This window comes from Zootoca vivipara, chromosome 6 (assembly GCF_963506605.1).
Source record: "Zootoca vivipara chromosome 6, rZooViv1.1, whole genome shotgun sequence".
NCBI lineage: Eukaryota > Metazoa > Chordata > Lepidosauria > Squamata > Lacertidae > Zootoca > Zootoca vivipara.
Genome location: NC_083281.1, coordinates 27,216,010 through 27,240,215, shown reverse-complemented (window position 1 = coordinate 27,240,215; position 24,206 = coordinate 27,216,010). Strand labels below are relative to the sequence as shown.

Below are 24,206 nucleotides of genomic sequence, written 5' to 3'. Positions count from 1 at the left end.
AACGCTCCCATGCGAAGCTCCAACAACCACCCAGTTGTGGGTTCTGGAGCTTTCCCCGCCCCTCCTGGTCACGTCATGGATCACGTCACGCTTTTTAAAAAATGGCCAACGGCTTTCTAAGCCTGTTGTTTTCACCAGTCCAAGTAAACCCTGAATGTTCTTCACAGATGTATAGCTCTATGGCCCTTTCTCGCGTTCGGCTTCTTCGCGTAGAAAGCGTCAGTCGCAATTGGCTCTTTCTTGCTTTCTCTCTCCCGGAAGTACCTGGGGAACTTCCGGAGGCGGGGCCAGAGTGTTGGAAAGAGGCCTCGGCTGGGTGAAGGTACGCGCAGTTGCCCAGATCAAAACAAAAGGGATGCGGGGGGAGGGGGCAGTTGGCACCGGCTTCTTCCTTTCATTCCCTTTGCACATTTCCTCTTCTGGTTGCTAAAGGAACAGGGGTGGGTAAATCCGAATTAGGCTGTTCTCACTGAGGCGGAGTGAATCCGAATCGAGCAGTCCTCACCGGAGCGACGCTTCAATAAGTTTGGGCACCTGCCGCCCGTCGTGCAAAACCTACGTGGGTTCCCCATCGAGAAAGGGAATGAAAACCGCGTCGGTTTTATTTACTTTTATTTTCCCCGATTTTTTCATGCGCGAGGACGGAATCGGTTTCCTGCCTAGGTTTGGAGCGCTTCAGAATGCCGCTATTCTGAACAAGCGCCTGCTTTTGTGTGTGTTGCTTTAATGCTGCAACCCTAAGCTCCGTGGCTCATTGACCTCAGTGGAATATCTGGCTTCAGTTGTGCGTAAAAGACGCAGGGAGAAAAAGCGCAGGCAGTTCTTTGTAAGCCCCGTGAGGAAAGAAAAGGCAGGCAATGGCGCTCGTTCTCTATTTATATGCAGGACCTTAAGTCACATTAAAGGCTGAAATCGGAGTGCATTTACTTGGGAATAAGCCCCACTGGAAGACTATTAAGATTTATTTCTGAGGAAACTTACCTAGGCTGTAATGTTTTGTGCAAATGGCTTCTGAAGATGGGGTATTTTATCCATTCTATTGAGTTTGTAAGAATTATCCATCTTCCCATACGATGGTTAGAATAAATTAGGGGGAATCCAGGATCTTACTGTTGGACTGATTTTGCTGTATAATGGGATCTCACACACACTGATTAGGTCACATTATTGAAAAGGGGCGGAAATGCTTTCCCCATTTGAGGGCATGCTGGAGCAGCATTCTAGCCTATAGCACAGAACTGTTTGCCCTTCAGAGGCTTGAGCAGAGATCTTTCCATCACCTGCTACCTAATCCTTTCCATCTATAGGGGTGCTTGAAGTTGAACTTGGGAGCATCTACATGTGCACTGAGTTCTGGTACTTCCCCCATCTCCCCAATTTAACCATTTCAGGGAAGCCCTCCCTTTCCACTCATGTGTGAGTAATCAAATCTTACTTTGTTTTATTTTCTCACATGAATCAAACTGGCCAGAACTGGCCATGTGTTGAAACAGGCAAAATTACCATACAAGGAACCTCAGGACCAGGGCCTTATGCAGCCCTCCAGGAATCTCAGCCTTCCCCTCCTGGCCACACGTTCCACTGGCCTTCACACTCTCCTTGAAAGTTTTTGTCTGCATGGAAAGTGTCTTTGAATTCTGAAAACGACTCTTGCTTGCTTGGATGGAGGACAGAAAAGGATATGTGTAGAAACTAGCCTACTGTAGAAAGGTGGCATTTACACTGGTTGCTTGGCCCACTTTTGCCTCTGGTGCCCACTCACCACTGATATGGGACATGTGGCCTTCAAGCTGAAAAAGGTTCTTCATCCCTGCATTAAGTCATACTCTTAAGTAATGCCATTGGAATCAATGAATTTGACTAACTTTAAGTCCTTTGATTTCAGAATATGTCTTAGTCAGATGCTGAAGCACAGCCTGAATATCAATTGTCTGTATTGCTCTCTTTCTCTCTCTTCCTCCACCCCTTGCCCTTTGCAGAGTTTTCTTGAAGCAAAGAAAAAGCAGCACCTACCGGGTACTTTGTTCACCAAACATCCTAGCATAGCTACAGGGTTAGCAAACAGCCTTGTTGTGGAAAATGGCCACCAAGGTGAATGAGCAGAGCCTAGATGCATCCTGCAGTGATCCTGCAAAGGAGAGGGATCCAGGTAGCACCAACATGGCTGAGCACCAGGACTTGGATAGAGGCGAGGTCAAAGCAGCTGGTGAGTGTTCAGGAGGAGGAGCCGAACATTCGGAGATGACGCAGCAGCCTACTGATCAGCGTCAAGCCCCAAGATTGCAGGTAAAACAAGAAGAGAAACCAAAGACTGAAAAATCCTTGGTGCCCCCTGCTGCAGAGGCTTCTGTGTCAGTTCCAGTGCTGCCCTTGGGAGAAGGGAAAGGGGCGAAGCGGATGATGGAGGATGATGATGATGATGCTGACATCTTTAAAGAAATGCCAGATGTCTGCCAGGAGGCCAGAGAGCCAGGAAGGGCCATGCTCCTGCCAGATCTCTTTGGGGAGGCGCAGCAGGCTCATAGCAGTCTGGCTGCCGGCCGGGCTGGAGGATGTGCCAAGGTGGAGCATGCTATCCCATGCCTGCTGAACGTTGGCTCCGAGAACCAGCGCAAACGCTTCCGGGGTTTTACCTACAAAGAGACTGAAGGGCCCCAAGTGGCCTTTGAGCGACTCCAGGAACTGCTGTTCCAGTGGTTAAAACCAGAGGCCCGCAGCAAGGAGGAGATTGTGGAGCAGTTGGTGCTCGAGCAATTCCTGAACCTCCTCCCAGAGGATGCCCAGCGCTGGGTTCGGGAACGTCACCCTGAAAATGGGGATGAGGCTGTAGCCCTGGCAGAAGACTACCAGTTTCTGCACCCTGAGCCTGGGAGACGACCCTACCCTGAAAGGGCAAGGCAACGGTCTTCAGCAAGGAGTTGGCTCCGCTGAAGTCACTGAATCAGACAAGCAGGACGGGTTATTGGTAGGTAGCAGGAAGTGACCATTATCAATTCAGTACATTGCTTAAATTTTCTTCGGGTTCTGTTAGTAGTAACATTGCAGTGCACCTGCATTGGATGGGTTCTAGGCAACCCCTTTGACCTGCATGTGTGCTGAATTCTCCCCAGCACTTCACAAGATGGTAAAGAGCCAAGCTGTTAGAGCTCCTCCTATGAATGCTTGGTTGCCAGTATGAGTTCTCTATTTACTGCTTCTGCCAGTGATGAGCTGATGAAACATTAAAAACTAGATTTTTTTGCATGTGACTTTGAGATGCACAGGAATTTTGACTGACAAAGCGGGAAGTAGATACATAGGGACTACCAGGTTATTACACAGTGAAAGTAGCCAAGGAAACAGGCATCTTTTGAAGTTTCCGCTACATGCTGCTGAGGCAACCCACTTTTTAAGATGGAATATGTGAACAACTCTGTGTGCACAGGTTTGACTGACTTGTGAGTGTATAACTTCACTGACTTTCAGCCACAAGAGTAGCCATTGGATCTTTAACTGGGCATCCCATGTATGGTGGTCATAGGCTAAGAAAATATGGTTGACTGTGAAGAACAAACCAAGACAGCTATCCTCCAAGGCTGGAGGGAGGGAATTGGCAGCTGGAGAACAGATTTTGGAAGCTATCATCAGAGCCTGTTGTTGGCTGGTCTTGTATATATACGTTTTAGAATTGGGGGGGGGGGGGCAAAATTACCTGATGACAGTGTGTCACAATGGATGGAGCAGCCATCTTCCCAGATAGTGCCCTTCAGATGTTTCTGGACTACCACTCCCATCACCCGAGGCCATTGGCCATCCTGCTTGGGGCTAAGGGGACCTGGAGTCTCTTCAACATCTGGAGGGCTAAAGGTTGGGGACGGCCAGGTTTAGAGTGTTAGATTAGGGCCAGGGAGGCCCGGGTTCAATTCAGCGATGATGCTCCCTAGGTAACTTGTGCCAGGCACTATCATCATAACCTATCTTATAGGGTTGTTAGGATAAATCAGGCAGGGTGGAGTGGAGAAACACATAGATGTTACCCTGACTTAATTGAAGAAAAGGCAATAAATAAATAAATTTTGGTCCAAAGAGGCATTAGTTTGGTTTGCACATCACATCACACCAGCTCATTCACATTAAACCACAGTTTTTGCCTGTGGTTTAGTGTGACGTGAACCAGGGCATTGTAAAAAAAAGTCAAGTTTGTTGCTTTGTACCTAAGGTGCTATTCTTAGGCTAGTGTTCATTCATGTAAGTAATAGATAGATGATACCTATAATTAAGGATTAAGCTGTCCATCTCAGGTGCCAGGATTAGGAATATCATTAAAGGACAGCATGTGGTCAGCTACAGAGTATCATGGTTTTCTGTGCACACCATTTCACCTGGCTGCTTTGAACATCTGAATGTATTTGGCCAGCTCTACATTTCTGGAATTGTTTACCATTTCTGACGAGTCCTTGATTTTCCTTACAGACTGAGAGAATCAAAGACCTAGTTATCTACCAAGCCGAGCGGGAAAAACCTAAATGGGCCAGAGGAATCCGGAACTCAGACATCACAGTGCAGTTGCCGAGCATGAAAAGACCTTTACACAGCCTTTCCCTGCACGGAAACCATTAACTGGAGCAGAACCTTTCACATCATCTGACTTTTTTTGTGTGTATATACATAACGGGGAGAAGAAGGGGAAATTCAAAATCTTGCTTGGTCCTTGCTGCAGCTTAAAGAATGCCCTCTGTGCATTAATGCCATAGGGGTAAGTTGGAGAAAGGACAAAGCATGAAGGGAACTTGAGAGCTTTTCAAAAGGGATGGGGGGTGGGCATGACTTTGGAATGTATGTACATATGAGCATTCTGATAGGATGCAGAAGGGAAGGGTCTTGTGATGAAAATGATACCTGCCAGTCTGCCTCAGGTTGGTCTGAGGCATCTGAGTCACACCTCTTCCCCCACTCCTCAAACAGTCTCCCATGCCCTCCTCCCATCAGTTTATGATTGCCAAGATAATGTTTTCCCCCTGATTCCCTTCCTTGCTTTATGTTTGGAGGGGTGCCTCTTAATTTGGAGAGATGGCCTGCCCTGCTCATCCTGGGAGAATTTGTGTGGAAAATATTGAAAAGTCACTTTGTAACACTCCCCAGACATTTTGTGTGGCAGGGCAGACTTTGAACACCTTTGGGGAATTCAGGGTTCTGCCACAGGCTTACCTCCTCACTACATCCAACAGCCCTATAAACTGAAGCAAACTCTATATGTTGCAGGTGCAAGGCAGTTGCAAACACTTCCACATCATGCAAGCCCCACTGTTGTCAATGTAGTTTGCCTTGATCTTGCGGTGTGTCCCCGTGTCATTGCTCTATCTCCCTCAGAGCTGCTGGCATGGAGGTTTGCCATGCAGTCTGGCAGACCTACATGGTATTCTCATGCTGTGGTATCTCTGAAGAGTCTAGCCACTCAAAAGCTTTTTGAACAAGCCACCATGCAGCAACCTTAAATTAAGCTTGCTTAAGAGAGAGCTTGTGTTACTGGCCAAAAAAGACATGGGCTCCAAGGTCCACCATAATGACTGGCCTCATAACCCACAGAATTCTCCCTCCTCGCTTGTAACCAGCCAAAGTAGTCACGGTTTGATGAACCAGCTGTTTGCTGGATATCAAGCATTCTTCAGTGCTTCAAGCTGGGCTTTACTTCTGCAACATATTTGAGAAATGGAGTGGGAAGGGAAGGGTCTTTTCTGAAGCTCCCCCCCAGGTTTGTATTAGTGTGTTGAAATGGGAGCAAAGTGTTTTCTTGCTTGTAGAAACTAGGTTTTTGATACTCGTCCTGATGTGATGTAGCTTCCGCTTTCACCTTGTATCAGGTGAACTTTAGCCCTGCTTTCATTTGTGTAAATTTCTGGTGTGTGTGTTATGTCTGTGGATGAGCACATGTAATAAAGGAGTTACCATCCCTTCTGCTGCAGAGTTCCTATTTCGAGCTCTTCCCAGCCGCTTCACCATGTTCAGAGAATAGGGGATTTTAGTAGTCTTGAATGCTAGAGGCTACTTGATCCTGTCCAACATCGAATACCCTCTAAATAACAACTTATGCTCAAGATGCTGGTGTGTGCAGCCATAGAGGAAATTATAGCACTTGATAAACCTGGATTTACCCAGTACTTAGAAAACCTGTTTCAACTAGTTGCTGCTACTACGGTTCACAAAAGCAAATTCCATCAGTTAATTACAGATTTTATGAGAAGGTACAACTTTTGGCTGTCCTAAATTGCTTTTGAACAAGATCTGGGCAAGCAAATGACTTTTTGTTGTTGTTTAGTCGTTTAGTCGTGTCCGACTCTTCGTGACCCCATGGACCAGAGCACGCCAGGCACTCCTGTCTTCCACTGCCTCCCACAGTTTGGTCAAATTCATGTTGGTGGCTTCGAGAACACTGTCCAACCATCTCATCCTTTGTCGTCCCTTTCTCCTTGTGCCCTCCATCTTTCCCAACATCAGGGTCTTTTCCAGGGAGTCTTCTCTTCTCATGAGGTGGCCAAAGTATTGGAGCCTCAGCTTCAGGATCTGTCCTTCCAGTGAGCACTCAGGGCTGATTTCCTTAAGAATGGATAGGTTTGATCTTCTTGCAGTCCATGGGACTCTCAAGTGTCTCCTCCAGCACCATAATTCAAAAGCATCAATTCTTCAGCCTTCTTTATGGTCCAGCTCTCATTTCCATACATCACTACTGGGAAAACCATAGCTTTAACTATATGGACCTTTGTCGGCAAGGTGATGTCTCGGCTTTTTAAGATGCTGTCTAGGTTTGTCATTGCTTTTCTCCCAAGAAGCAGGCGTCTTAATTTCGTGACTGCTGTCACCATCTGCAGTGATCATGGAACCTAAGAAAGTAAAATCTCTCACTGCCTCCATTTCTTCCCCTTCTATTTGCCAGGAGGTGATGGGACCGGTGGCCATGATCTTAGTTTTTTTTATGTTGAGCTTCAGACCATATTTTGTGCTCCCCTCTTTCACCCTCATTAAAAAATTCTTTAATTCCTCATCACTTTCTGCTGTCAAGGTTGTGTCATAAGCATATCTGAGGTTGTTGATATTTCTTCCAGCAATCTTAATTCCGGCTTGGGATTCATCCAGTCCAGCCTTTCGCGTGATGAATTCTGCATATAAGTTAAATAGGCAGGGAGACACTTTTAAGTCCCATTAATTTCCATTGGAATGTTATCTGTCAGCACATTACATTCTGTGGAACTAGAAGTGCTTAATATTGGCTTGATCTTGCACAATGTGATTCATATAACCATTCCTTTAAATCTCATATAAAAATCTGCTAAATAATTTGGAAATTTGTCCGATCTCTGCATTTGGACCCCTCTGAAGATACCGTAACCACCTTTTTCGTGATGGTTCCTGAGATCAAGAAGCAGGTTTTCATCTATGGATAGAGTTGGATGCCATTTTGAATCAAGATAGTGGACTGAAAGTGCAGATTTTTCCAAACCAAATTCCACGTTATCAGCTTTCCAACTGCACACACACACACACGAAAACCCACATTTTGTGTCCAGCCACACGTTAAAAAGGTTGCAGGTTCAATCCCTGTATGGGATAGCTGCATATGCATTGCAGTGAGTTGGACTAGAATAGGTGATCCTTGGGGTCCCTTCCAAAACGCTGCACCTTCCTGCACAGACTGAAATTAGGCTTGAAAGAAGCACTGTTGTAGCCAACCTAATAGGTTGTGGGGGCAAACAGATCACAGCAGTTTCTCTGGTATGCAAGAGTGCCCATGGACCCAAAACAAGTTGGCCGCCTCTGATTTACACAAAATGATAAAACACATTCCAATTGAGGCAACGTTTCCAAACCATGAAAACTTTAAAAAGCCTTGCCATAAGTTGAGATCCCCAAAGATTTTTCAAAAGAATTAGAGCAGGACTAATTGATACATGTGTTTTGCTCCTGCCAGCTGCAGCTCACTCCCTTGCCACTGCAGCTATATCACCAACCAGCTATTTCCTCACTCTGTTTCTCTTCCTGTCCCACCCCATGGAATTTGCTCGTGATTACTTACCGGTATTTCTCCTTTTGGCTGCTGCCACCTGAGAGATCATTTCATCCCCCCCCCCCCCCCGGTTTCTAATTGTAGGCCAAAGAGGTGTGTTTTTTCATTGCCATCCTGGGATTTAAAGGCTCCCAGAGATGCTTCAGATAGAAGAGGAACAGGAAGAGTGCAGCTTAATTAGCCACCCCTTAGAGAGCTTATAGCAGGCACAAATAATTCCAATTTTTAAAGGTCTTTGTTTTTATGGCACTAGGAAGTTAAATTTGTCTAATCGGTTTTTGCTGGCATTAAGCAGAGTAACAAAACTCTGCAGGACATTGTTAACTGACCTTAATATGGCAGTCCTTGAGCGACAGGACTTCATAGGGAAGCTGCAGTGTGATTCTATTAAATTGCAATATGCCAAAAAGCTATATTGAGGATTGAATCAAAGCAATGGGTTTTTTAATCACACTACATGTGTTAACTGAGAAGAAATACCATGCTAAAACATGTTAGGCTAAGGGTGCTGAACCTTTTTTTCAGACTTGTGGGCCACGCTCCCACCTAAGCAACCTTCCAGGGGCCATAGGCTAGTAATGGGTGGGGCGCCAAGGCAAAAGTGGGCATGAATTCTATTTCCTTATAGTAGCCTGGTTTCTACACACACACTTTCTATTTTCCATGGAGGCAGGCAAGAATCATTAAAGGCAGCCATATTCCAGTCAGGCAAGGAGGATACGAAGTTGGGGCTGCTGAGGGGCGTGGCCTGGGAAGAGTCCCAGGAGCCAGACAGAGGGCTAGAGGGCCACATTTGATTTAGGCCAATGCAGGCTAAATAGTGCCTTAATTAACAAAAATCACACACGCACACAAAATCCCTAGGAGTTAAGGTCAAGTCCGTCCAGTACCAGCCAAAGACATTTTGCTGCCTGAGGCAGTCTGACACAAAGCAGCAACTTGACCAACCACCAGCAAGTCACAGTACCCATAAGAACCCAAGGCCAGTCAAGTTAATTTCATACTATATCTGAGTCAAAACAAAACAAAAAAAATCCCACAAGGACCACTTGCCCCTCCTGGGACCTGGGGGCCAGAGGATGGATTCTCTGTGGGGCCAGCCACCCGGAGCTGTGGGGCCTGGGGAAAGAGGGGCCCATGAAGGCACCTGAACAGGTGTGGCCACTGAGAAAGGGTTTGACTAGCTCCCAAACCAGGGAACCAGGTTGGCTCAGTCTATCTGTACTCTAATTGTACTGAACAAAATAAAAAGAAAATCCTTCCAGTAGCACCTTAGAGACCAACTATGTCATTGGTATGAGCTTTTGTGTGCATGCACACTTCTTCAGATAACAGTACTGAGTTAATATCTAAAGCCTGGAGGAAGGCTAGACCAAGACATTCTACTGCCGGAGAGAGAGCAGCAAATGGTCTTGCCCAAGTCAAGGTGCATATTGCCCAACGCTTGTCTGGATATTTTAGCACTGAAGGCGGAAAATCGCATGTGTGCCTCTCTCCTTCCCTGTCAGGTAATGTACAATAATAATAATAACACTGTAGCTTAAATAACAATGGGCTGCTCTTTCACAACAATCAGCTGCCTGAGGCAACTGCCTAGTGACAGACTAAGCCTACAGCCCCGTGCAAAAGTAGGAGGGTAAGTTCCACTGAACAAAGTGGCACTTACTTCTAAGTATACAGTACATGCACGGAATGGAGCTATGTATGAGTTAAGTCAGTGAGAGCTAGCATGGTGTCTTAGAAAAGTTTTGGACTACAATCCCTATCAGCTCCAGCTAGTATAGTGAATGGTCTGGGATGATGGGAGTTGTAGTCAAAAATGTCTGGAGGGCACCACATTGGGTACCGTGAGTTTAGTCCTCCCTTCATGACAACTAGCTCTTCAAGGCTTAAGAACAATTAATTGGTTCATGCTGGTTCTTTGTTCTGATACATCAAAGATGACTAATCAGACATTCTTCCTTATCAAGTTTCTGCTCTTGAGGATAAGATTAAGCCTCATGGGGATTAAGCCTCATGGGGAAGGCGCTATTTTACATCTCCTTGTCAGGGCTGTCTGTCAACCGCACTGGATCAGAAAACGAGACAGACACTTAAATTCTGCTGATTACTTTATTTTTCAGGTGTTAGCTTTCAGAGCAAGAAGATTGCATGGAAACTATGGTTGCTATGTAATCAGAAGATTCAATATTTTAGCATTGAGGGAGGTAATAATTCATGCATCACAGCAATAGGACCACCAAGCTATGCTCATTCTCCTGGGAACAGGTGTCATTCGGTTTAGTGTGACTTACTGTTAAGTAAATGTGTACCAGATCAGGATTTCAAGGTGGGGCATGGTGTTGCACAGCACCATCCTCTCCATGTTTACTTCAAAGTAAGTACCACCGTGTTCGATGAGTCTTACTCCCAGGATAAAATATGCCTAGGTCTGCAGACTTAAGACATGGCGGAAAGAAGGCAGTTGCAACTAAGTTATTCCCCCTCATGTTGCTTAAGAGCAGGCATTCCCAAACTGCGGCCCTCCAGATGTTTTGGCCTACAACTCCCATGATCCCTAGCTAAGAGGACCAGTGGTCAAGGATGATGGGAATTGTAGTCCAAAACATCTGGAGGGCTGAAGTTTGGGGATGCCTGCTTAAGAGGTTTCTACTGGTATATTCCATCCTCACAGGCACCAGACTTAAATGTATTCTCCTCTATAGTAGTACGGATCCAGTCAAGAAATTTGCAGATCTTGATGTAGATGCCAGGGTCACCAGGCTGAGCGCAAGGGAAGCCCCCCAAAGAGACCACGCCTTGGAGGCCTCCGCCAACACAGAGAAGGGGTCCCCCAGAATCGCCCTGTTGAGAGAACAAATGATGAACTATCACAAGAAATGTAAGAAGAGCACTGCAGGATCAGTTCAAAGGCCTGTCTAGCCCATCATCCCGTTTCCCACAGTGGCAGGGCCAGCCCATCCACAAGGCAAGGTGAAGCAACTACCTCAGGCAGCAGGATCCACAGGCGCAGCAGATCTTGATGTAGATCTTTATTCCCCCCACCTCTGGTTCCTGATGTAGAGCTTCACTCACCCCTTCTTCCCTGGCAGGGAGGGAGGCGCCATTTTGTGGTTCACCTCAGGTGGCAAAATGTCCTGTGCCAGCCCTGCACAGTGGAAAACCAGGTGCTTCTGGGAAGTCCACAGGTAGGGCAAGGATGCATTAGCCCTCTCCTACGCATGTTCCCGAGCAACTGGTCTTCAGAGACAAAGCTCACTTTTAGATGGCCTACTTACTGAGCACCCATCTTGATTTTTTGTTGCGCCAAACAAGGATCATCATGCACTTTCCAGTGTATTTTCCTTTCACTTTCCTTATTGCAAAAAGTCCGGTCTTCTGGGAAAGCAGCTGTGTTTTGCAAGAGTGCCAAAACAGCTTTAATTGTACGGCGGCCTGAATTTGTTGGTATGTGATTGAATCTCATGCCAAAAAAAGTGGCAGTCTGGATGCAACCATAGTGCCATTGCTAGTTGTACCCTCCGTAAACCAGCTCCACCCAGTTTGCTCTACAGTGGTACCTCGGTTTACAAACAAAATTGCTTCTGGAAGTCTGTACTTAACCTGAAGCGTACTTAACCTGAAGCGAACTTTCTCACTGAAAGTAATGGAAAGTGGATTAATCTGTTCCAGATGGGTCCGCGGAGTACTCAACCTGAAGTGTACTTAACCCGAGGTATGAGTGTAATTGGTTCTGGAAGTCCATACTTAACCTGAAGTGTACTTAACCTGAAGCGGACTTTCCCATTGAAAGTAATGGAAAGTGGATTAATCCGTTCCAGACAGGTCCGTGGAGTACTTAAACTGAAAATACTCAAACTGAGGCGTACTTAAACCGAGGTATGACTGTATTGCCCATTCACATTCCCACTTGTTTCTCCTGCTAAAAGGCTTCCAGACAACTCCACAGATGTGTGTGACAAAAGGACCTTATGGCCAGGGCTTTTATTCAGGGGGAACTCACAGGAACTCAGTTCCAGCACCTCTCAGGTGGGTGCCATTGCCATTCTAAGAGAAAAAAGGAGGTGTTCATGAGTTCTTGGACCTCTTTTTCTAGAAAAACGGCACTGCCTATGGCCACACTCAACGTGGCCATGAGGTTCACCCTAAGGAAGACTGGTTCCATAGCATGAGAAGCAACATCTCCATGTAATAATACCATACATGGAGAACGCAAGCACAGAAATGCACATTGAGGGTGAGGAAACAGATTTTAAGCCTCAGGCTCCCCCATTCCCACCCCATCGACCAGATCTGATCCTTACTTAGCAATCCTGCCCACAATTGGCATATCCTTACCCGGCATGAATCTTTGCCTCCATCAAAGTATCCTGCACAAAACATGTTGTCGTTCACTTCCCATGGGTAAGCAGCCTGACACACACGGTTGTCGAATATCGTAATGTTAACACAATAAGGGACGTTGGGATACGTCTCTGAAAACAAAATGGAAGCCAGGAAGGTCTAGTTAGATGCTTGTGAGAGATCACATTTGCAGGGGACAAGGATAGTTGCGTTTTTACAAATCTGGCTATGCGCAGTGCTACCTCGAGGATTTTGGAGACTTGGGGGCATACGAGCTCAGTGGGCCCACTTAAATGGCAAGGACAAAGAATCCAAACCAAGAATCCTTTCAGGCTGCCATCAACCTTCTCAGGTGCTCTGTGTAAAGTGAGGATAGCGTCTTGTTGAAGAAGCCGTTCCTTTGCCAGTTTTGATGCCTTGACAAATGCCTGACCTTGCTGCTCAAATCCAGGAAGTTTGTTTGGATGCTGGGAACTACACCACTGTGAGTGGTAAAACTACAGTTTCCAGGATTCTTGGGGGAACCCATGCACTTTGAATGTATGGTGTGGAGGTGCTGATCATAGCAGCATGTATGCTCCAGAAGAGGCATGAGCATCTGCACACCTCCAAAGAATTTTGTTTTTTTAATTAAGCCAAAAATGGCAGGGCCAGAGAAAGGGACTGTGTAGTCCTGATGTCTGCACGCTCGCACACGCTCGCACACGCACACACACACACACACATATATATTAGCTGTACCCAGACACGCGTTGCTGTGGCTCATCCCTGTGACTCACCCCGTCCCGTCCCGACCCATGACCCGTCCCGAACCCGTCCTGTCCCCACCCCCAACCCAGACGAGCCCCCACCTCCATTCAGCCCAGTCTGCTGTTTCGTTCTTCCCTGCAAACCCGAGCTGAGCTGTTTTGGAGAGGGAAGCTTTTCAAGCTGCAGTACCAGTGGAATCGCCGCTAGAGGGCAAAGTTTTGAAACCTCTCATGTTCCTGTTTGTATAATCTTATACAAACACTCGCCTATTTGCATATGACGTTCTGTCCAAATTTCAACGCAATTGGTCAACCGGTTTTGGAGAAAAGTGGAATATAACAAACATGGGCAGCTTATATCAGAAATTGGTTCTGCAAGAGAAATTGACCCCCCAAAACCAGCTCACAGACAGTGGCGGAGCTTCATGCTCCAGCACCAGGGGCGGAGAGGGGATGTGGTTGGCATGCGTCCCGGGGGTGTGACGTGCCGCCTATGCGGGTGTGGCGCCCAGCACGGGAGGAGGAAGCTGCAATGGCACCCCACCAGGATCGTGGTGCCAGGGACTGTGCACTCCCCCCACCCCCCTCTTCCTCCATGGTGGGGACATGTTTCCTTCCCTGCCTGTGAAAGGTAGGTCAGTGGGCGAGGCTTCTTAGCCCACCTGTGAGGTATTGATCCAAGTTGTTCACTTGTGGCACTTGATGGACCATAAGCCTGGTCCAGATTCAGGCCAAAGCTGGATTTTGCAGAGAGCAGGTATACACTGTGGCTCTTGTTAAGAACCATAGCTGCCAAGTCTCCCGTATTCCCCGGGAAATCCCTGTTTTTCCAGCTGTTCCTAGCTGAAAAAACGGATTTTTTCGTTTCCCCCCGGTTTATTCTGGCGCGGCGGCCATTTTGGAACTGGGCAGAGCATGCTCAGAAGTGACTTTTGATGCTGCTCTGCCCAGTTCCAAAATGGCTGCAGTGTGACTTCTGGCGTGGTGGCCATTTAGGAACTGGGCAAAGCAGCATCAAAAGTCACTTCTGAGCATGCTCCGCCCAGTTCCAAAATGGCGGCAGCGCTACTTCCGGTCTGCTACTTCCGCCCGGTCCCTTATTTCTCTGACAGCAACTTGGCAGGTATGTTAAGAACAGTGATTTAATTTACTGGAATTGTGAATGCTTAAGTGCATGACTGTGTGTTTGATTCCGGAACGTTCCCCAGTAACTTTCATGAGATTGGTTAACTCTGGGAAAGTATCTTATTGCATTCTCCATTTTGTTTTTGTGTGTGAGTGGACTTGATTGTCATGGCTGCATCCCCATGAATGCTGAAAAGACAGTGTTAGAACAGAGGAGAGGAGTGCTAATGTTTCTGTGTGAATACATGTGACCGAAAGAAGCACAGCAGTTGATGTTCTCCAAAGAAGCAGTCAGAAGAAGTCTGCTGGAAGAAGAAAGTGGAAACTTCTCAGAAGGAACTTTATGGCCTACCTGGGCAACGTGCAGAAGGCTGAGTGCAAAAACCAAAAAAGAAAATACATAGCTTGCTTGAACGTTTAAGGAAGAAGCTGCAATCTTCAGCTAAGAAAAAATAAGCCCATGCTTGGATAAGCATGTGAATGCAAATACTTTGCATATATTCTTCTTTAGCTATATATTCAGCAAGTAAAACCTTTTGAATATTTTAACAAGTGTTTGGACATTCTTCTAATTTCAAAAAGAGTCAGCTTCCTAACTGCAATGTTGCTACTCTGCCAACAGCACTTACCTTCAGGAGTGGTGGTTGTGCCCCAGCCCATCACAGTGCAATCTGTTCCCACCGGGGAGCAGCTGGAGGGCAAGTCAATGATAGACACACGCTCAGTCATGTCAGCAGAGCTGTTCAGTTTGATCAGCATGATGTCGTCGGTAAAGCACAAGCAATTCTCGACACCAGGGCATTTCTTCAACGTGCTGACTCTTAACTGCTCATAGTCATCTTTGTTGTGTGCTCCGAGCCTTACCTGGATGTTTCCGCTAGAAGAAAAAAAGCAAAGACCACAGGAGTTTCTCAAAACAAGGCCTGAATGGACAGGTCGGTCTCACTGTTGTTTGGAGTCGATATCTGTCATGGTCACTGGCCTGAAGCTGGTGAGATCTTCAAATAGAGGGCTGCCCACTGTAAAGCAGGGCACACGGCTACCCTAGTTCTCTACCTCTCTAGGGTTTTGTGTGCTTCTAGCCTATCACTATCTCCCTCTTGTGCATGGGTGTTTCTGAGCAATGATGCTGTCCCTACACCTAAAGAGTGGCACTGGGCAGTGGTGGCTGATGCCCATTGAGACTGGTAGGGCGGAACTCAGGGAGGCCACCACCAGGTGAAGCCAGAGTCCATGGCAGTCAGAGCCAACTAATTCTTCTTCTTTTTTTAATCAGATCTGTCTGCACCACTCACACATGTTTCTTTGAATGTGGGGTAAAACAGTAGGACTTAAATATTTTCTAAGTGAACAACAAATAAATAAACGAGTTATGGAATGGATTTATATACTGAATATTCAGAATTGTTCTGCCCGTAGCTAATCATTTGTCTGTATACTTTCTGTGTTGATTTTGTACAGTCAATAAGAAAATAGATGATAGATACAGTGGTATCTCGGTTTATGAACACAATTGGTTCCGGAAGTCTGTTCATTAACTGAAGCGTTCATAAACTGAAACGAACTTTCCCATTGAAAGTAATGGAAAGTGCATTAATCTGTTCCAGACGGTCCGCGGAGTACTCAACCTGAAGCGTACTTAACCCGAAGCATGGGTGTAATTGGATCCAGAAGTCTGTTCATAAACTGAAGCGTTCATAAACTGAAGCGAACTTTCCCATTGAAAGTAATGGAAAGTGAATTAATCCGTTCCAGGTGGGTCCGCGGCGTTCGTAAACCGAGGTGTTCATAAACCGAGGTTCCACTGTAGAAAGATAGATAGATAGATAGATAGATAGATAGATAGATAGATAGACATACAGATAGATCGGTGATAGATAGAGTAAACAAAGTAAACAAATTCTAGTTCTGTCTCACGGGAGGCTAGTGTGAGATCTGTGGGAGCTTGCACAGCACTGCAAGATCTTGCAAGAGCCCTCCAGGACCAGCATGCGGAGCATGCCTTACCCGTCAGCAAGGCAGAGACAGAGCTTCAGAGCTCTTCCCATGCTGGATAACTGCAAGCTGGCCTAGCGCAAAAATAACTTTTAAGCTCTCTCACCGACCCGCCTTCAGCCATGTATGGTTGAAACTGCACAAGCTGAATGCCCGTAAGATGTGACCATAATGCACATGGTGAATTGTTATGGTTGTCAGGAACTGGACTGAAGAGGAATGGTGGAGACCACCCCCCTTCTTCCTGCACTTCCCAGAGAAGAGGGACACAGTGTGGATTTAAAACAGTGGTCTGCAGAAGGTCATAATGGTTCGGAGGCTTCAGTGGGGAGAAGCTGGGAAATGGGAAATACTGGGAGAGCAGGAGGAGGAGGAGGAGGAGGAGGAAGAAGAAGCACTAGAGGAGAGAAAACTGACAGACTCAGTGTCTTTGGAAAGCATGCCAGACCGCCCCCCCCCCCCGCCGCCCCAGGTCCTGGCTTGCACTGAAAGTAGAACAGAAAGCTCAGAGGCAGAAAGCTCAGATCAGCTGGCTAGGCATGATGTATAATAGGAGAGATGGAGGGGGTGGGACTTTACTAGGAGCAACGCCATTATCCAAGAGGCGGCATCATGCATCTCTCTCTGTGAATACTGAATAAATTACCTTTGGTAAGAACTTATTGTTTTCCCATTTCTTGCTGCCAGCCATGAGGGAGGGGGATCGGATTCTCTGAAACCTGATAATGGTGCTATGCAAAGCTCTGCCCTTATGAGATCCCTTCAAAATGCACACTTCTGCTTGGAGCACTGTAGAAGATGGCTGAAAATACCATCTCTCCAGTTCCCACAGGGTAATTTACGAGGCTGTAAATTGGAATACGCAGCCTCCTGAAGTCTTCCCGGGGGGTACGGAAAGACGCAGTCTCATCCGCAGATGCCCACCACCAGCTTTGACTCCGGAAGGAAGGAGGGGCTGGGGGCACTAGATGGAAAGCCCCTGTGGGAGTCTGGATCTCCTGGACGCTGATTCTACGAGCGAAAACAGGCTCCATGATTTAAGAGAAAGATTGGATATAAGTCATGGACATGCTTCAGGCAAGGAAAGAAGATTTATTCTGCCAAGCTCAGCCACTGAGAAAAGAAAAGATAACAGAGGAATGTACACAAGAGCAAGAAATGGTATGTGATAGAGCGGAAGGGGGGAGCAAGAACTTTATAACTCTGCTTTACTGTGCTTTACAATTTACTTAACAAAACTGCCTCCTGAAGAGCCATAAACAACATTTACAAAGCAAGTGAGATCGGAAAGTTGGAAATTTATTGAATTAATATGGTTTCTTAAATATATAAACTGTGTGAATTGAAAACATAAATAATCAAAGTATGTGTTATTGGATTTGCCTGGAATGTGGTTAAAGATTCCCTAAAACATGGACATCAAAGAGAAGCAATCTCAATAGCAGCTGGAAACTTGTCAAGAAACTTCTGAGATATGACGCAGTTACAATTTAGATTCCGCCATATTGGAGATAAAGCTGGCTACGATATTAGTCAAAGGGGAGAGAGCCATAAATAAGACATTAGATGTGTGTTTATAGTTCTGACCTGGCAAAATCTCCCTGAAAAGGCTATATTGAGTAGCGATTTGGAGAAATCATCACAGAGGCTTAAAGATTTGATTTATTGGGACTGCTTGAAGATGGCGGCTGCTGGCAATGAGAAGGATTTCTGGATTTCTGGACGGACTTGGCAAGATACCAGCATGCGAAGAGACAGTGCCAATATACAGAGGAATCACAGGCATAATTTCACACAGAAACATATACGGTTTGGTCAAACTTGCTTGCTCGAATAACTTAGTGGCTTGAAAGCAGATAGAAGGATTTTAATAGATTATTGATAAGATCTGGACTATATTGATTAGAAATGCAGTGACTATAAGAGGACTAGGCATGGGAAGTCAAATTTAAATTTGTATAATTTTGCAGAAGATTTGGGTTAATTGTTTAATTGATATTTGCATAATTTGTATAATTATGTATAATTGTATAAAAATGTTTATTTAAACAAAAACACACACAGCTTGATCACTAAAGATCCTAAGAAGCACCTTGAAGCATAGCCAGAGACCTGACATTGGATTTTTACCATACATTTTCCTCACCGTATGTAGCAGTGAGCAGCCGTGAGCACCCAGTCGGGGTTGATCAACATTCCAGAGCACAGAAGCTGGTCAGAGTCATAGAGCAGAGTGAGCCAAGAATGATTATTGTCAGGGCACTCCTCGCCTCCAATGATCCGGTTACGGTGCGCTGACACTGCAACACAGACCAAGAAAGCTCACTGGGATGGTGACCAACATTCTTCATTAGAATACCCATCAATCAATATAGGTTGTTCTAGCCATAAGCCAGGACAAACCCACAGCAACAGTACCAATAAAACCATACAGATACATACATCCACAATATGAGCCAACATCCATGATGTGATAGAGAGGTTACCGGAGACATCAACAAACTTAAATCCAGCATGTTTTCAAATTAAACCTCCGAATCATTGCAACAATATATAGAGATTTTATCTAACTCCTCTCTCCTGATTTATTTATTTTGCAGCCAGTGGACAGAGAGCATTGTGTTAGAAAGCTATTATTGTCATTCAAAAGAAACCAGACCATTTATGCCAGGGTGTACCTGTTTGCATGTGTGAACAAAGGTTTTCAGAAAGCAATCTCTTAGGTCTCTATATAAGGGGCAGGCTACCATATAATGAGTGATATCTTCCACCTGTGGTTGACCACAAATACAAAGCCTCTCTGTGGACAGGACCTTGTTGCAGTGGGCCTCACCTGGAAAGGCAGCCCAATAAAGACACAAATTTGGAGAACGCTGGCATAGGCAATACCAACCTAGATGGACTAATGGTCCTGTGTTTCTATGATGCATCTAGACCACCACCACCCTTCCGAGGTCCACATCACATTGCCACCAGTTCTCTTACCAAAAGACAGCAGGAGGAACAGAAAGATGTGCAGCGATTTGGAGAGTTCCATAGCAGCAGATCTGTGTGGCGAAGTGTCTGTGTCTACCTTAGAAAGTAGAGAACAAGTTCTGCGATTAAGAAAATGTGATACAAGCACTTTATTTGGCTCAGCGCCCCAACTCCTTTGTTTTATCTACACCCCAAGGTCACAGCCCAGGTGTCCAGCGGGTGCCACGTTCTCATCAGTCCACACCTGGGTCAACTAGGCAGAGAGAGAGAGAGAGAGAGAGAGAGAGAGAGAGAGAGGGAGAGAATAAGCCCTGGGGTTAATCTGAACAGAAGCAAAGCCAACACTTTCCTCCTAGAATGGCAAAACAGGATGTCGTCTCATGGCAACCTCAAAGATGGGGCACTGATTTCACGAAGTTAACAAAGTACATCTTAACTGATTTAATATTGTATTTGCAACCAACCCTGGGACCTTGTGGTGAAATCACCACCAACAAAAGGTCAGTGTTTCCAGTGAACTCCAGTTCAGCCTCCAGTGTTGGAGGAACATGGAGCAGGGCCAGAGCAAGGCCTCTGAAGATGACCTCAGCCTGCAGGGAACTTTGCGTGGGCACCGGTGCTCCATACTGTTGCTTCATTCCTGCTCCCCACAGTACAGGGGCACGTCAGCATAAACATATTTGTGAAAGAAGCTAGGCCACAGGGAGCAGCAGGGAGCATCTGCCTTGGGCAGGGAGGTGGAATCTCTGCAATGAGTATGATCACAGCTAGGAGGTCCACCCAGAGGGGACTCTGGTAAGCAATAACAAGAATGAGAGTTGTTGAAAGGGTCAGGAATCTGGGTGTAAACATGCCCTTATTATGCCAGACAAGGCAAGCCAAAGATCTTCCACCTTGCTCACTGTAGACCTACTCTAGGGCTCAGAATAGAGTGGCTGTGGTGCTGGACCACATTGAACTGAACTTGCTCTCTCAGCTCCTCTGACTGTGTCCTTATGTTGTCCTTGAGCCTTATCACACTGCTTTTCCCCACCGCTGTGGCTATGAAAGAGGAAACCCTGTGTACTCCTAAGAAAAGGTACACGGAAAGCTACTCTAGAGACGGGTCCCATATTATTGGTGGTCTTTTATCCCAGAATATTTTAAGCAGTGAAGAAGAAAAATTCCGAAGTGCTCCACAGCCTTTCTCCTTTGCAACAGTCAATAAGTATTTAACACTGTTTCAGGAAACCAGAATGTATCATCTGAATTTATCAACCTCTGTGCAGCCATCTACGATGTTATCTCAGATGAGATCAGAGGTGGTTTCTCGAGCAATAAATACATACAAGTGAATGAATTAAGTCGAGGCCTAAGTGCCTAGGATATATTTCTATCACGAAGGTGTGAAAGAATGGATAAACTTTACAAAAACCAAGTCTATGGCTAGCGATCAATGGAAGGAACAATTTTATGTGGCTTCACAACACTGCAATGTAGACACAGTGTGAAATATCACATAAATATATTCTAAAATGTCTAACTGTGCTGGCTCAGTATGCCTTTCAAATGCTAAGGAAACCACAGCAACAAAATACAAAGTTATTGTTGCTCAAAACTTTGAAATCCAGAAGGTGAAGATTGTTCACAACAGACATATTTCAGAAAGCATGCCATATGTGTTTCAACCTATAAAGTCTTATTCAGTGGCATATAGTTGAAAGACATCATTTTATGTGTGGGGTCAGAGAGCCAATACACAAATCCCTAATACATGTATTTCAAATTTACTTCACTAAAATATATTATGCTACTGCAGATTCAAAGTTTTTTGTTTGTTTGTTTTTTTGTTAAATGGTGTAATGTTTTCTGCAAGCAGCAATGTCTTGGCAGCTTACTACATATATAAAAGCACAACAAAACTTCAAACTTTTAAAAACAAAATATCCTGTACAAGCAACAAACAAACAAATCAATAGAAACAAATGACAACAATAACACTGATAACAACAACAACAATCAACAGTTTACAGTTATACCCAAATTAAAATAACTGCCAAACACAGCTAAACATTTACCCAAAACCAACCCAACAAAAATGAAACAGATGAACCAAAATTAGAACCATTTAAAAGCTTTTAAAACATTTTAGCCAGTTGCTCCAACCCAAGAATTGTTCCAGCGATGTTCCTCCAGCCTCCCAGGAGCCTCTTTTAGTTGTCCAGGGTAACAGCTCCTGCAACTTCTGCAACACCTGAGGGCAGCCAGCTGGTTAGTCAAGGAGGCTGAAGGCACCACGCAGCTCTGTCCCTCCTAGAAATTGGGGAGAAATTGGATTCAGTTTGCATTTAAAGGCAAATCTGCCTAATTTCCAAAACAATACATTAACAGAAACACAGCCATCCTCCAAAATTCTCCAGCCAAGTAATGTGTATAGAAATGCATACATTACGGTGTGCTTTTTTAAAAAAAATCATATATTAGTGAAAACAACATACAACAACACATTGTTAGGGAAAATTGTATATAAAGATGTTTATATTGATCGAATTCACGCTAAAATGCTGGAGAATTCACATACTGTTTGTACAATTAGAACTGTACAAATTGAGGTTGTGCATTGCCCTGCCATTTTCCTTAACGCAGTGCCCAGTCTTTTGGGGAAGTGGGCTCATTGTGCAAGTGTACCAAATCAACAATGAGGGCACAACCTGAATCTGCCAATATGTGATTGAATGCCATAGTTTGCAAAACAGCCACTTTTTAAAAAAATGCATTTCCTCCTGCACTTCTTTAGGATCTGCGCTCCATCTGCAGCGAGAGCTGCCTCCCCGGACTTAGAAAAGTGGCTGAAAAGGGAAGGCCCAGCTGCTGCTTCAAATGTGTCCGGTGCCTACCTGGCCAAATCTCCAACCAAATTGGTAAGAATGTGGCCAAGGCATTGCTTGACTATACAAACATATATAGTTTATGTTTGTGTTCTCTGGGTATTCTGCTTTTTGTTTTGATATTCATATTTTTAATCTTGGATCAAACTCAGGAGAAAACAGTTCCCAGCATAAAACACCTGTGCACAGCACAGTCACTAGTAAGTCACTAACCCATTTCTTTATTTCAGACGAATCAGATTCCAGTGTTTTAAGAATGAACAGTATCTTTTGTCTTTGATTTTAAACTAAACTACACAGTTGTTGTTGTGGTGGTGGTTGTTAAACTATACTGCACTGTAAATAAAAATGAACATGAATATGATTGCAGCAGCAAAAATGTTGGTTTCCCCAAAGGTGAATGCGTTAATATTATAATAGTACAGTAACTTATTATTTAAGAGCAAGAAAAACAGGAATTAAAAACAGTACATTTCTATAAGTATGGACAGTTTTGTCAAAGGGTCTTTTGCCTTCCAAGTATGTACAGTTTTGGATCACCTTCGCCTTGTGAGACTTTTCCTATCGTGCTCTATGCTATTGGCCAGAGACAGGATGGGACGGAGGTATGTGGATTTGTACTTGCATGATCGAAATCATGAGGACATAAGAAGAGTTCTGTTAGATCAGCACCCTGTCCTCACAGTTAACCGAATGCCCTATCTATGGGGATCCCATAAACAGGACCTGAGTACGACAGCATTCTCCCCATTTGTGATCCCCAGTGACTATTATTCAGAGGCATACAGCATCTGGCAGTAAGATCAGCTAAGAGAACCACTTAAATTTACCATAGAATGATGAACCACATTAAGATACCAGTGACTCCTCGTCAGCTGATCAAAGTGCATAATATTTTTCCCTTGGAGACCAGCCAAAACTCAGATCAAGGCTTTTCTGTTTCACCTGGCATAGGAATGGTGGTGATGTGGGTAGATAGGTCAGTTGAGCTTTATATTTTTATTCATGTAAAGTTACACATGCTATTTAGCAGCACTGGGCTTCTGGAGTGACCAGGCTATAGCACAATTCATCTGATCAATAAGATGGATGCATGGTTCTATGTGGTCAATAGTAAGATCCAATTTGTGTTTTCCAGATATGGACCGCTGTGAGACATGCAAAGAGAACTACTATCCAAATGAAGCCAGAAACAAGTGTGTTCCCAAAAACCTAAGTTTCCTGTCCTATGACGAGCCCCTGGGGATTGCTTTAGCATCCTCCGCTCTTTCTTTCTCGCTCTTGGCTATATTTTTGCTAGGAACCTTTATTAAACACTGGGACTCTCCCATAGTCAAAGCCAACAACCGAGATCTCAGCTGCATCCTCCTCTCCTCCCTAATGCTCTGCTCCCTCTGCCCCTTGCTCTTCATTGGCCGGCCAAGGATGGAGACTTGCCTTCTCCGGCAGACAGCCTTTGGAGTCATTTTCTCAGTCTCTCTTGCTACGGTCTTGGCCAAAACCATCACTGTGGTTCTGGCCTTCAAAGCCACAAAGCCGGGGAACAGAATGCGGAAATGGCTGAGACCCAGAGCTGCACATGGTTTTGTACTGTTCTGTTCTCTCATCCAGGCTGGGATCTGTGTGGTCTGGCTGGGAACCTCTCCCCCATTCCCAGATTTTGATACCCACTCGGAGACTGGGTACATTATCCTTGAGTGCAATGAGGGCTCCGTCACTGCCTTCTACTGCATCCTAGCTTACATGGGTCTCTTGGCTTTGGTGAGCTTTACGGTTGCCTTCCTGGCCAGGAAGCTGCCTGACAGCTTCAATGAAGCCAAGTTCATCACCTTCAGTATGCTGGTTTTCTGCAGTGTCTGGGCGTCCTTCATCCCAAGCTACCTGAGCACCAAAGGGAAATATATGGTGGCTGTGGAGATCTTCTCTATTTTGGCCTCCAGTGCCGGGTTACTAGGCTGCATCTTCTTCCCCAAGTGTTATATTATTCTGCTGCGGCCAGATCAGAACAGCCGGGAGCATTTCACTCAAAAATTAAACTCTGGAGTCAAGTAGCTTTAAATATGGAGACTGAAATTCTGCATGTTGTGTGGTTGATTGCCAGCAATCGGATAC

The 24,206-nt window shown here is 45.3% G+C and overlaps 3 protein-coding genes across 5 annotated transcripts; 2 read left to right on the top strand and 1 right to left on the bottom strand.

Annotated features, from left to right (window-relative positions):
• The first annotated feature begins 227 nt into the window (after positions 1–227).
• LOC118087660 (SCAN domain-containing protein 1) lies at positions 228–5,930 on the top strand. 3 transcript variants are annotated; one of them, XM_035120533.2, is made up of 3 exons: positions 228–322; positions 1,980–2,965; positions 4,453–5,930. In XM_035120533.2, exon 2 carries the CDS (start codon positions 2,080–2,082, stop codon positions 2,929–2,931), a length of 852 nt encoding a protein of 283 aa, XP_034976424.2. In that variant the 5' UTR covers positions 228–322; positions 1,980–2,079; the 3' UTR covers positions 2,932–2,965; positions 4,453–5,930. The 3 variants fall into 3 exon arrangements, with proteins under 3 accessions (XP_034976424.2, XP_034976426.2, XP_034976425.2); XM_035120535.2 differs by lacking the exon at positions 228–322 and adding an exon at positions 362–440; XM_035120534.2 differs by lacking the exon at positions 228–322 and adding an exon at positions 536–559.
• Positions 5,931–10,107: 4,177 nt separating this feature from the next.
• On the bottom strand, positions 10,108–19,361 carry LOC118087390 (gilatoxin-like). Its single transcript, XM_035119981.2, has 5 exons — positions 19,237–19,361; positions 18,398–18,551; positions 14,886–15,133; positions 12,377–12,513; positions 10,108–10,882 (listed from the first exon to the last, which is right to left on the bottom strand). Exons 1-5 carry the CDS (start codon positions 19,286–19,288, stop codon positions 10,688–10,690), a joined length of 786 nt encoding a protein of 261 aa, XP_034975872.2. The 5' UTR covers positions 19,289–19,361; the 3' UTR covers positions 10,108–10,687.
• Positions 19,362–23,234: 3,873 nt separating this feature from the next.
• On the top strand, positions 23,235–24,146 carry LOC118086733 (vomeronasal type-2 receptor 26-like). The gene has a single exon (XM_060276441.1). It carries the CDS (start codon positions 23,235–23,237, stop codon positions 24,144–24,146), a length of 912 nt encoding a protein of 303 aa, XP_060132424.1.
• The last annotated feature ends 60 nt before the right edge of the window (positions 24,147–24,206 follow it).

Coding starts and splice junctions, on each gene's coding strand:
- LOC118087660 (XM_035120533.2), top strand. CDS start 2,080: ATGGCCACCAAGGTGAATGAGCAGAGCCTAGATGCATCCTGCAGTGAT.
- LOC118087390 (XM_035119981.2), bottom strand. CDS start 19,288: ATGGAACTCTCCAAATCGCTGCACATCTTTCTGTTCCTCCTGCTGTCT. Junction 18,552..19,236: donor GTTCCTCCTGCTGTCTTTTG/GTAAGAGAACTG, acceptor TCTGTGTTGCAG/TGTCAGCGCACCGTAACCGG. Junction 10,883..12,376: donor GAGGCAAAGATTCATGCCGG/GTAAGGATATGC, acceptor TTCTCTCAACAG/GGCGATTCTGGGGGACCCCT.
- LOC118086733 (XM_060276441.1), top strand. CDS start 23,235: ATGGACCGCTGTGAGACATGCAAAGAGAACTACTATCCAAATGAAGCC.